Here is a 12,449-nt window from a genome sequence, read left to right on the forward strand (position 1 = left end):
AAAAAAGGTTCCAATAACATACATGTGTACACCAGAGTAATATGTATAGCAGTGATACTTTTAAAGGTAAGACCACTTTAAAGGAGCAAGATATTCACAAATGAGATAAAAACCTCCCCGTAACCAATCAAAAAGCAGTTCATTAACTGCTGTGTTTTCTGTCTGCAGATGTTTGTGCGTCTGTTTGTGGACGAGAACTTGGATCGAATGGTTCCCATCTCCAAACAGCCCAAAGAGAAGATCCAGGCCATCATCGAGTCCTGCAGCAGACAATTCCCAGAGTTCCAGGAACGCGCCCGCAAGCGTATCCGCACCTACCTCAAATCCTGCCGACGCATGAAGAAGAGCGGCATGGAGGTAACGTAGCGAGGCTGTCCGTCCGTCTGTCTGTTAGCACGATGGCTTTACCGATATCTTACTCTATACTGTTTCTTTCATACTTTCCTGAAAGAGGAAACAAAAGAGCAATATCTCTTTATTGTTAAGGAACATATGTGTGTTTTTATAAGGCTAACATTCACCAGTGATGAAAACACACCAGTAATTATCTCAAAACGATTCCTGTTTTGTATGATTCTTATTAGTTTAACATTAGCTAAGGTCTGTTTTAATTCAGGAATGTGTCTATGGGTATTTCTTACTTAGTGCACTTTTAACACCAGTAAGTCCCAGAATACATATTTAATGAGTCAACTGTATTTGCTGCAGTTCTGAAAAGGCAGTGACTGGGTGTGTTTGTACGTTTTGTACGAATGCAGGAGGGGTGTATGATTGGAACAGTATTACCGGGTATTTCATCGAGACAGGCAACAGGCCGCTTTAATATGTCAGTCACTGAAAAGTCTGTGCTGCCCCAGAGTGGTGAAGCATCATATTGCACTATGTGTTAATCCCTAATACACAGGAAGGTGTTCTTCATTTTTATTTTGATCAAAATACAATCTGCATCAGTCTGCATATTATGGCAAAGCATGTTTTCTGGGATTTAATAACTGTAAAACATTGCACTCCAAAGCTTACCTATGTGTACACACAGTAAAGATTTCAGAATCTAACATGAATGTGTAAAATATAAAGTGCATTACATGGTTTAACCAGGAACAAAACCTTTCAGGACTACAAGGAAATAAGACAATTAAAGTAAAATAAAATAAACACAAATAATGCAAATAATAAAAAGCCAAAACATTTAACAGGAAAAATGGTTAGACAGAAAATAGTGAATTTGTGTTGAGTAATCTTGAATCAGTTTATTTCTTTATGTACTTTTCATGCCATGCACACGCAAACTGTGCGTAGTTAAACATCTGAGGGTGCTGGTTAATGTGTTGGCACTGTTCAGTAAATAATCACACTCATTCCAGTGTGGTATAAAAGTTCTATAAATGGAGCCTCCTGCCCCTCTCTGCCTCATTTCCTTCATGGCTGATGTGTGTTGATGTTCCGTCTGTAATATGAAATATATTAGAATCACTTTCTCTTTTTCCCTCTATAATTAAATCCCATCATATTGTTTTGTTGTTGCAGACTCGTCCTACTCCGCCTCACCTCACCTCAGCCATGGCTGAGAACATCCTGGCTGCCGCCTGCGAAAGCGAATCACGCAACGCCGCAAAGAGGATGCGCCTCGACACCTATAACGTAAGATAGTGTTTGTATGATGCTCTTAAAGTCTTGTCTTTAAAGAGGCAGAACTATATTAATGATCTTAATAACTTCACTATAATAAGACTCATAATCAAGAGAGTAACAGAATATAAATATCCCTGCGTCTTGATTAATTGAAGCACTCATTCACACAGATAATCGTGTGTGCTGCTTCAGGCACAGGTTTGTTTTTTATATACAGAAATAGAAACATATTTCCCACATTTTGTAGTGCAAATGTTGCGGCGGCAGTTTTTCTGTCAGTCAGTGATGTGATTTATATTGCTCCTCTTCAGCTCTCAAACTTGTGGACTCAGTCTATTGCACACTCTGCCGTAAGATCTATCACCGGCGATGTCCATGAAACACACCATTATTTTTTATACGATAGGGTTGGGTGGTTTTCCCTCCAAGAGAGCTATGATACTCACTGTTTTCTTTATATCTATAAAGCAATTTACTGGAAAATAACTATATTACCTTTCAGAATTGCTCACTCTTTTAAAGTTACGCTCTCCTGACCCGCTCCTGCTTCACAAGCCAGGTCTCCCGCACTGAAAGCCATTCACTTGTATCTTCAGGACATTTTAGAAATGTGTTCTTAGACCTCCCAATGGTTGTACATAACTGTGTGTAATTTTGCTCCTTTTTAAATGATCAATTAAACTGATCTACCTCTTTACTGAAAATGTGTAGGATTTAGTAACTGCATTTTATTTTGATTTATCCATCATACCGTTTTTACTTTATATTATTCTGGAAGGGGCCACTGTAAAGAATGAGTTCTTTTAGTTAAAGTACAAATGAATGCAGTAACATTTTAAATGTAGGACTTTAACTTGTAACAGAGTATTTAATGATCATAGTGTTTTCAAAGCTTGCTTTTTTATTTTGAAAATAACCCCCCGTTGCTTCCTGTTTCCTCCCCAGGATGAGCTGATCTCTCTGGACAAGCCGTCCAGTGGAGGGGGGAGTCTGCGGGAGCCGGCGTCCCTCGCTCATTCGGCCTACTCCCTGGCCGCCTCAGCCTTCTCCTCCCAGGACTCCCAGCTCTACATCAACGGGGCTGGCCTCAGCTACGGTTACCGTGGATACCCGGGCCTGGGCGCTGCCATGCAACACCCCGTTTCCCTGACGACTGGGGCTGCCGCTCAGAGCAACGGTGAGGATGATAGTGGGGCGGAGGAAGAGATGGAGAGGAAGTGGACAACACGTCATCGTTAGAGGGAAGAATGAATAAAAAAGAGGAAGTTAGGGGGGAGGAGGGGGAGGGAAGGAAGAAAAGAAGCAGCATTAGTGGGTAATTTGTGGATGAATGAGGAGATGGAGAAGGAGCCACGTAAGAAAAGAGAGCAGTGAAGGAGCAGCAGATGGCAGTTTGAAACAGCTCACACACACACATACACACACATACACACACACACACACACACACAATACGGACGTCAGCATACCTTAAATATGGAGCTCAAATACCGCAGGCTTTTCAAACTGATGTACATTTTCCTCTTAAGGGGCTTTAGTGTCCCATCAGTTTTTGTAACTGTTCCAAGATGAAGTCATAGTTCTGCTGCTGAAATAATTGTGGAGCACGGTGATCCTCAAAACAGCATCCATGCTCAGCAGACTTACCCTCGTCAAGTCAAGGTTTAATAAACAAGTCACAGATAACTTGAAAAGGTAAAAATATAACTCTATATGTTACGGGTCAATTACAGATCCATGATTTCCCAATCAGTTTTAAGATACAGCCATTTTGGTATCATCATATCTCTCATAAATCTCAAGATCTTGCTGAAATAAAGTCTATAAAGTTTAAGGAGTGAGTTGAAAGCTTGTTGAAAAGCTTCACTTCTGAACACACCCTGTATCACTGATGGGTGGGGTCACTGCTGTGTGTCACCTGTAACCACACCCAGCCGTAATGACAAAGTTATTGCCACGATACACCTGTACAATATTTACATAACCGATTCCTGAATGAATAAGAGATGACAGGTGTCATGAATGCATACGGACATGCTCAACTAGAGCTTCAGCAAACAGATCATTTAAGGAGAGCTTAATGATGTCATCATGTAATTATTACACTCTTATTTCTTGCCATCATGAATTGAGAGAGTTGCCCCAACACGCAGTAGCTTTTCACACTCGACACACAGTTATAAATCTAGTTTAAGTGTTTAGCACCCTCTTAGCAAAACCTCATTATCTGCAAGATGAAGTTTGCCCAAGGTCTTCCCCCTCCTCACCTGGGAGCTGGACAAGCTTTGATCTCACAGCTGATAAAAACCTGTCCTCTGTCATTTTGATCTGACTGATCTTTCTCTTGTCTCTCCCTGTTACTCCTCTCCTCTCCTTCATCTCACCTTGTATTATTGTTTCCTTTCTCTCCTCCACATCTGTTCTTTTCTACACTTCACCCCTTCCTCCTTTTTCCTATCGATCCATCTCTCACAAATATCTCCCCCCCTCACTGTCTCCCTCCTCTCCCCTCACATTCAGGTCCCACAGACCTCAGCATGAAGTCTCTGTCCTCCGCCAACATCAGCAACTCCTCCTCTGCCTCCACCAACAACAGCCTGGGTGGGCGGGGAAGCGGGGGTGCAGGAGGGGGCGGGGCATCGACCCAGCTCAGCCAACCAGAGATCACCGCCGTGCGTCAGCTGATCGCCGGCTACCGGGAGTCGGCCGCCTTCCTGCTCCGCTCGGCAGACGAGCTGGAGAACCTCATCCTGCAGCAGAACTGATTTGGGGGAAACGTGGGAGAACACACACATAAACACACACACACACACGCACACACACAACTCCCTTCATGTTTGTGTATGTCTGCGTCCCCCGCCTCTCCTAATCAACCAGACCTCCTCCTGTTCTTACTCTTCCCTCCTTAAATCTGCCTTCTCTTCGGACACTGTGGCCACTTTGCATTTTTTGGAGGAAAAAGTGGGAAACGGGGACGGAGGGAGGGAGGGAGAAAAATCCCATCAAACAAGCCCCAAAACAATCCCCCACATGCTCTGTCCATCTTTTCTGCCTGAGGAGGGAAAACATGAAGAAAAAAGGAGCATTCGGACTCTGAAGGAATCTCTTCCTCTCCTCTCAGGAAGCACCTCATAATCAGCACTACACTCTGAGAGAAGGAGTGTGGGGGAGAGGAAGAGAGGAGGAGGAAGAGGAGGAGGAGAAAATGAAGAGGAGTAAAGGACTGTTGATTCTGCTGCTGTGGTTTCAGATAAAAGACTCCACCTCCTCATGGGTGGAGAAGTGAAGTTTTGGAGACGAGGCCAACGCCGTCTAATGATGATAACAATTTAAAATAAATAACGACTCCCTGAGTTATTACTACTGAAGACCAGTGTTTTTGATTTAATGGAAGACTTCTTTTGTTTTTTTGGGAGTCCAGTGAGCATTTATTTTTTTACCTTTCCCAAGTGACTGAAAGAAAGGAGCGGTTCCAACTATCTTGACAGATAGAATTGACTTTGAGTCCGGAGGAGTTAAAAGACGGAAACAGGAAAAGAAAAAAGGAAATGTTTGTTTGAAAAAAAAAAAGAGGAGGAGAGAAACTTTTTTTGTGCTCGCTTGTAAATAAGCTCTCTGTGTCCTATAGCACTTTTCCCTCACCTGAAACCTCACCTCCTCCTCACCCCTTTTACCCAGGGAGCAACTTGCTACTTATGCATCCAAGACGCCATGTTGACCACCAGGAAATACCTCAGATCAGACCTGCCAATTACTTTTTCTGTTCCTCTCTCTCACACACACACACACACACACACACACACACACACACACACACACACACACACACACACACACACACACACACACACACACACACACACACACACACACACACACACACACACACACACACACACTCTGCAAGTGAATGGTAACATTCCCACCAGAAGCCAGTTAACTTCTTCTCTACCACCTGATGTCTTCAAGGTTTATATATTTTGGGGGGAGAATCAAACTTTATTGCGCAAAAAGACCTGTAATGTGGAAACGATGAAGCATTTCAAGAACTGATGTTGTTTAAAGACTTACATCTTAAAACTTTTTCTCTTTCATCTGTGCGGGTTTACTTCGTGTGCTGCTGTATATAATCAGTTCATCTTGAAAACTGGAGAGAAATCAGATGGGACAGGAGTGTGACTCTCTCCCTAAAGGGGAGAGAGAGGAGGGTGTGTGTGGAAGGGAGGGGTTGAATATTGATCACTACTGGCAAATTTTACCTCCCACTTCTACTTTTTACAAATGTAGACATAACGCCAACGAAACCTTAGCATCGTTCTGTTTAACACCCCTCCCTCCCTCTCCCTCTCTTCTTCTTCTCTCCATTGGACCTACTCTTCTTCAAGGACCTAAACGTCCCCCTCTTCCTCCCCCCTCCGTGCTGGTTTTGTCCAGGTTTAAGAGGAAGAGGAGGAGTCTTACTGTGTTTGTCTGTTAAACTCTGAGATGGCCATTATTATTGTTGTTGTTATTATTATTATTATTATTATGATTAAATGATGAACTCTCATGTTGCTGCTGCTATACAAAAACCGGACCTTCTGCCATAGACCTGAAACCTCAACAAAGCCGGGCGTTAGCTAGCCGCAGTGCCCCGTGAAAACCCGACCGACCAACCGACCTCCTGCGACCTCGACTGCAACTCGACCACAACGAAGCAAAAACAGCTCCCCCCCGCCCTGTCTCTGACCGGTTGGTTGGTTTCTATGTTTGTTTTTTTTGCTTCATAGGGCTTGATTCATGTTGTGTTGTGTGACTTTCTAACTGTGAATTCCTTCAACCTTTTATTTTGTATTGCCGTATTTTCCTCCTCTGGCGGGATGTATTAGTGGAGTCTTGCACCTTCACTGTAGTACTCCATATCAGGCCAACAAGTACACACTTAAATCTCCCAAGGGAGCAAAACAGTCCAGTTTCTAATCCTGATTAACAGTTGTTTTTTTTTATTTTATGAAGGGAAATGTTGTTGGTTAATATAACCCAGAAAGAAAGAAAAGAAATGCCACTGAATCACCACAGATACAGACAAAATCAAGTAAATCCTGTTTAAATAATAGTAACTCATTTAATAGTAGGATGACTGATTGATCTTGAGACAGCAGCCAGTTAGCTTAGCATAAAGACTGAAAACTAAGGGACACCAGTAGCCTCGCTCTGTACAAAGGTTTAAAAGTGATCTTTAAGTACCAGACTGAAAAAGATCTTACATCTAAAAAACAAAACAAATATATTGCATTTTTTTCATGGTTCAAACAAGCGGCATATACTGTTCTAATTAATATACTTTTAAGGTTCTGTTTGGCAGATTTAATTATAACTTTTCCCTTGTTAATAGTCTCTGTGCTAGTCTAGCTGGCTCCAGTTTGGTATTTATGGTACAAACATGAGAGTGATATCAATCCTCTCATCTAACATCTAACTGTGACGCTGACAAGAAGCAACGTTACTTTTTGTAACCACCACTTGGTAGAAAGAATCCGGATTATCTTGCTCATAGCTTCTGGTTTATCAAGTAACACCTGAAGTAGCAGAGGTTTGAACAAACGTGTGACTTAAATCCTCCCGAGCCATCGCTCTGTGTGCTGTGCTTGTACTGTGGTTTCTACTCAGCTCGACTGTCATGTCACCGTGATTTGCTCCCTTTTTTGCACACTGAGCGAAGCAGCAGTCATCTGTGATTTGAAGGGCCGGGGGGGGGGGGGGGGACCTCTCTGTGTGTATCCATGTTTCCCAGGAGGGACCCACCCCTCCCTGACTTGCACTGCTGAAGTCAGACAAGAGCCGTGAAAGAGGTGCGGTGTGTTTTTTTGCAATGCAGTTGATAATCATAGCATTCACTGGTGTTAGATGGTTTGTGTTGGCGCTAAAATCTGTCTCATGTCGGGATACAGAGCGGAGGACATGTTGAAGCATGTCTCTCAGGAGGTGTGATCATGCCTCATATCTGAAAAAAAAAAACTCCATCCAAACTCTCACTGATTTACATTTGTGTGCAATGTTCAAACCAACACATCAGTTCCAGATTAGTTCAAAATGTTGAAAATGTAAATTATTTAATTTATGGCTGATTAGCTGTAGAATTGTAAAAGCTGTTTTGTTTTGTTTGTACTTTTTCCAAAAACTGGAACCTCTGTTTAAAAGTGTGCTGATCACCGAATGATACGAGAGAAATATGCAAACAAATAACGACCCAATAACGAAGAGGAGGAGGAGAAAAGGAGGGAAGAAGGACATGTTGGGGTACAACATCTTAAAAACGCTGGAGGTTAAAACACAAAAGAGATGAATCGCTATCCCTGAGAGTTCAAAAGATATGATTTGAATTAGAGGACATCCCACAATGTTACATGTTGTGGGACCCACTGAGGTACAATCACATTTTCCTTCCTTCAATTCCATTAAAGAGGGCAGATTGAGTTGGACATGAGACTTTGTTAAAGACCTCCTTCTGTTTGATCCTCTCTGTGCTCTCACTCACTGCCAATGATTTGGTTCAGTCTGCCTGGTTCTCAGTTGTGAGGAGGTTCAGCTTCAGATGTGCTCGATCAATCTCTGAAAGTTATTGTGTGGAGGATCAGAGGGACCTGTATCACTAAACACTGCTGATGTTTGTACCCAAAAACACTCCAAAGCACCTGCTCAGATATTTGTTTCTGTGCTTATTTCTGTTTTTATGTTATCCTTTAAAAAGAGCAGTGATGTTTCATTGAGTTTCCCAACCAGTGCATAGATTTGGTTGGTTTGGAAAAATCATTTTCGAGCTGACACTGTGAAACGTTTGTGTCTGTTGGAGCATATTTGTGATGCTGGTCCCTCAGATTAAATCAGGATTAAGTGATTTCATCCAAACAGACGTTCATTTTTACTCCCTTCAGAACCCCAAAAATGTGTTTTGTAAGGAACAGAGGAAATCAACAAAAACATACCTTCTCAAATGTTGAATCAAAAGGAAAGGATAACAGCCACCGTTGGAGTTAATGCAACATTGATTCAAAACAACTTCACCTCCCCAGTCTTGTAGATGTAATCATCCTCAGGCTGTATTTCTTACTGCAGCTTGAAAACTAAATGAGTCTAAACATTTGTTCTTTCTCTTTGAACTAATGAAGTTTTTTAAGGAGAAAGAAAGTTGTATTATTTGAGTTTCCCTGTTGTGAAAAATAAGAGTATAGTTTTAGTTTCTGGGTAAACAGTGAAGAGGCTCTTATTACCCCCCCTGTTTCTCTTCTCAGCTAAACTGCTTCTTTAAAATTTCCCAAAACAAGTAAATTTACCACACACAACTGGACCCCTGAGATCGTCCCAAAAGGAATCAAAACAAAGTGCCCGAGTTGAAGTATTTGAAGTGATAATCAAGTAGTCCGTCCGAAGAGCCGGAGGGGTCACGTTTGGGACTTTTATCTCAATGGTTCCTAAGTGTCAACCTTAATGTTTTCTACTGTACGTGTTTCTGAGCCCAGGTCAGTTTACTTATAAGCCAGAAAGTTGCAGAACAGCACCACAAAAAAAAAAAAACTGTACAAAAAAGAAAAATAGGCAAAAGACAATCTTTGGAAAGGTGTAATTTGCTCACTGTTTGATTTCCGTCTGCCTGTTGTTCAGTGGGTGTTTCAGCCGTAATCAGAGCGTCCGTTTCCTCCTGCTAACGTCTCCACCGGCTGGACAAACAGCCAACACATTTCTATTTTTTATTATTATTATCAATGTTCCTTTCAATATTATTATTTTATAGACATATTTTGTAGTGCAAGTGAAGTGGTCTTTTCTGAGAAGATATTTTGTACAATACTTCAACCGCTTCACTCTATTTGCCTATACTGCACATTCCCAACATGGATGTCAACCAACGCTGGGCCTGACCGGCATCACAAACATTTATCTGCTTGCTCAGCGATCAAGCGTTATTCTACCACCAAAATCAAACAGCTCTATGAAGGATATAAGAATTCAAGCCACATGTCGACCTTTACTGTCCAATAACTGCTCTCCTCAGCGGGTGTAATGTCTCTCAAAGGTTTTGTTTACACACGGACGTGATTTGAGGATCACGATCCAGCATTGATCCACCGTAAAACGGATTAAATCTTTTGAGGCTAGAGGAAGAACTCTGGGAAAGGGCACTGCGACTTTCTGACCTTGCAGAGGCACAGTATTAATGTCATAAATGATCGCTAATTTAAAGGTCCAAGTTACAGTGATGTGTAGCTCCTTTATACACATTCAGCTTGTTGACTGTGGAGTGTTAGTCCCCATTCAAAAACACAAGTGAAGAACCTTTAAATTCATTGTTTTTACACAAAATGACCTCCACATAGACGTATTTTAACCAATTCGAGCATGAAAACTTTCCCCTAGTACTCTTTAATTATAAATTGTATCACATTATATTTATTTATTTAAAATTGTTATAATTTATATTTTATTTGTTTACAATATTTCAACAATTCTTTGCGTTCCTTTAATTTAATTTATCTAGAAAAAAATCCACTTATTTTAATTTAACTATAATTCAATATTTTGAGTGTGAAAACAAAATCTGAATTAGACCTTGAAAAAAACAAGTATAATTTGTTTGTATTTGTCCAATAACCTTAATTTAACCTCATTCAAGGGATACATTTGCTTATTTTCTTTGTTGCCGTGATTGGATGAGAAAGTCGATGTTATTGACCTACTCGTATAACTCTCCGCAAGAAAGCAAATAAGCTTATTCACCAAAATGTCAAACTATTCCTTTGAAAGTCAGTGTGCTTTGTGGAAGCTACAGACACATCTCAAACACCCTCGTGCTGCACAGCGTCAGACTCTTGATGCTGCAGAGTTATCGAACCCATTCAGAATAATCAGAAACTGCTTCAGGGACGCTTCTAGATTAAAACCGTAGACCTTATTAAAAATGTAAACCTGAAACCATCAGATGATCTGTGATGCCGGTCAGCTCCCGACACTTCGAGCCAGTCTGGTCAGATGTATAGCTCAACACACACATTAAAGGAAAAAAGCAAAGGAGGAAAAGTAATGGACCTTTTTTATTTTTCTATCAGGGCAGGGTGTACAGCGACTGTCTGAATAAAAAAATGGCTTTCTGAGCCGTTTGATCTTACTGTTTTTTTATTTGATTTCTGTTCCTTTTCAGTGGTGCTTTAGATTCCTTACTTTCCTAATTGTTAGCGATACTTGATTCTGTTCTCTTTCTGTCTTCACCTGACTTTGTACCGGACTCTTGATTGTCTTGATTTCCTCCGTCGGGGCTTTGTACCTTCAGTAATACCAATGTAAAACCTGTATTCTCCTCATGATTTGACTCAGTGGAAGTGTGATGTTTACATGTACAGATTTTTGCGATTCTTTCTGGTTTGTTTTTTGTTTTGTGTCCTCTCATCTCTCTATTTCTTTCTCTCTCTCTCTCTCTCTCCACCCTCATCCCTGTTTTCAGTTAATCTGACTCCTTCCTTACACACTGAAGGGAAATGGGACTGCGTCAAAACACAATTGTCACCATTTCACACATAAGCCTATCGCATGCGGGGACATGTTGACATTTTTTATTTCAGGTGGAGCACTTTTCTTCACCAGACTGTTTTTTTTTTTTTAAGAATCCTTTTTAGAAAGGCCTTGTTAGCGTTCAGTTAGCATTTGTGCTAAAGGTGCCCCTATGTTTCATTGAGGAATGCCAACAGCTAGTTTGAGCTTGTTTGAATTTTCGTGCTTTGGTGAAGAAACTTTGCACATCTGAAATTGAAAAGCGTGATGTTCCCGTACAAAACCGATTGTTTGGGAGGGGGGAGTCGAGCTGTGTTTGTTTGGCTCAGAGGGGGCTGACCTTTGACCTCTCGGCTAACTCCACAGCACACAAAATCACAGCGGGCCCACCATGACCTACGCTGGTGTGACCACGATTGGGTGGAGATGATTCCTCAGTGAATGATAAGCCATTACAGACCCTGTGTGTCGGGTCTCTTAGTCTATTAGTATATTTAGCAAAACTTTAAATTGCAGAAGACAAAACTCAACCTCAGGAAGAAAAAAAAGGACATCACTTTTGTAAGAACACGTCTATCTGAAAGCCCATTTCCCTCTCTCTTTGATACCATATAAATTATATCAAAAATTCTTTTTATATTTATTGTGTTTATTATTATATATAACAGTGGATACCTTTTTTCCAGTACCTGTGGCTAAATATTTTGATTCTTTAGAAAAGTGTTGATAATATATGTGAAGCAACTTAAATGATCAAGAAAAAAAAAAAAAAATTAAATCTAGGGTTATTTTTTTTGTTTGTTGAAGCGGTACGGGCGTGTTTGTGGAGCCCAACAACGAGAACATATCACTCTGGTCCATGACAAAGAAACCAATGATCGAAAAACTGAGCTTTCTTTTGTGTGATGTCTCTGCTAAGGCTGAAATGTTTCTGGATTTTGAAAAAATTGTGACCATTTAGTTTTGTTTTTTGTTTTCTCCCGAGCTGTACGTCACAAAGCTAAATATACTAATAAAACGGTGTGCTATCTATGAAACAGAACGGCGTCTTTCTTTTATATTTCACACAAGGTGCACGGCTCATGATGGCTTTTATTAGTGGAAAGTAACAGAATACATTTACACAATTACATTTTTGAGTTACCTGATTACTTTCTCTTAATGTTGCTTTCTACTTCCACTCCATTGTCCTTTTAGGGACATTTATACAGTTTAATGACTTTGCATGATGGTTTTACTGTCAAATAAAAAACATATACACTTATCCTTTGCAAAATAACTCAAAACAACACATGT

The 12,449-nt window shown here is 40.8% G+C and overlaps 1 protein-coding gene across 1 annotated transcript in view; it reads left to right on the top strand.

The window, feature by feature from the left end:
- LOC134866066 (nucleolar protein 4-like) overlaps positions 1-6,180 on the top strand; it is a 119,308-nt gene extending 113,128 nt beyond the window's left edge. The window contains 4 exon segments of the mRNA XM_063885989.1: positions 169-357; positions 1,528-1,641; positions 2,578-2,809; positions 4,152-6,180. Coding sequence (XP_063742059.1) covers positions 169-357; positions 1,528-1,641; positions 2,578-2,809; positions 4,152-4,396 — 780 coding nt within the window. The 3' untranslated portion in view covers positions 4,397-6,180.
- The last annotated feature ends 6,269 nt before the right edge of the window (positions 6,181-12,449 follow it).

The sequence above is a fragment of the Eleginops maclovinus genome, chromosome 1, assembly GCF_036324505.1.
Source record: "Eleginops maclovinus isolate JMC-PN-2008 ecotype Puerto Natales chromosome 1, JC_Emac_rtc_rv5, whole genome shotgun sequence".
In the NCBI taxonomy this organism is placed as follows: Eukaryota; Metazoa; Chordata; class Actinopteri; order Perciformes; family Eleginopidae; genus Eleginops; species Eleginops maclovinus.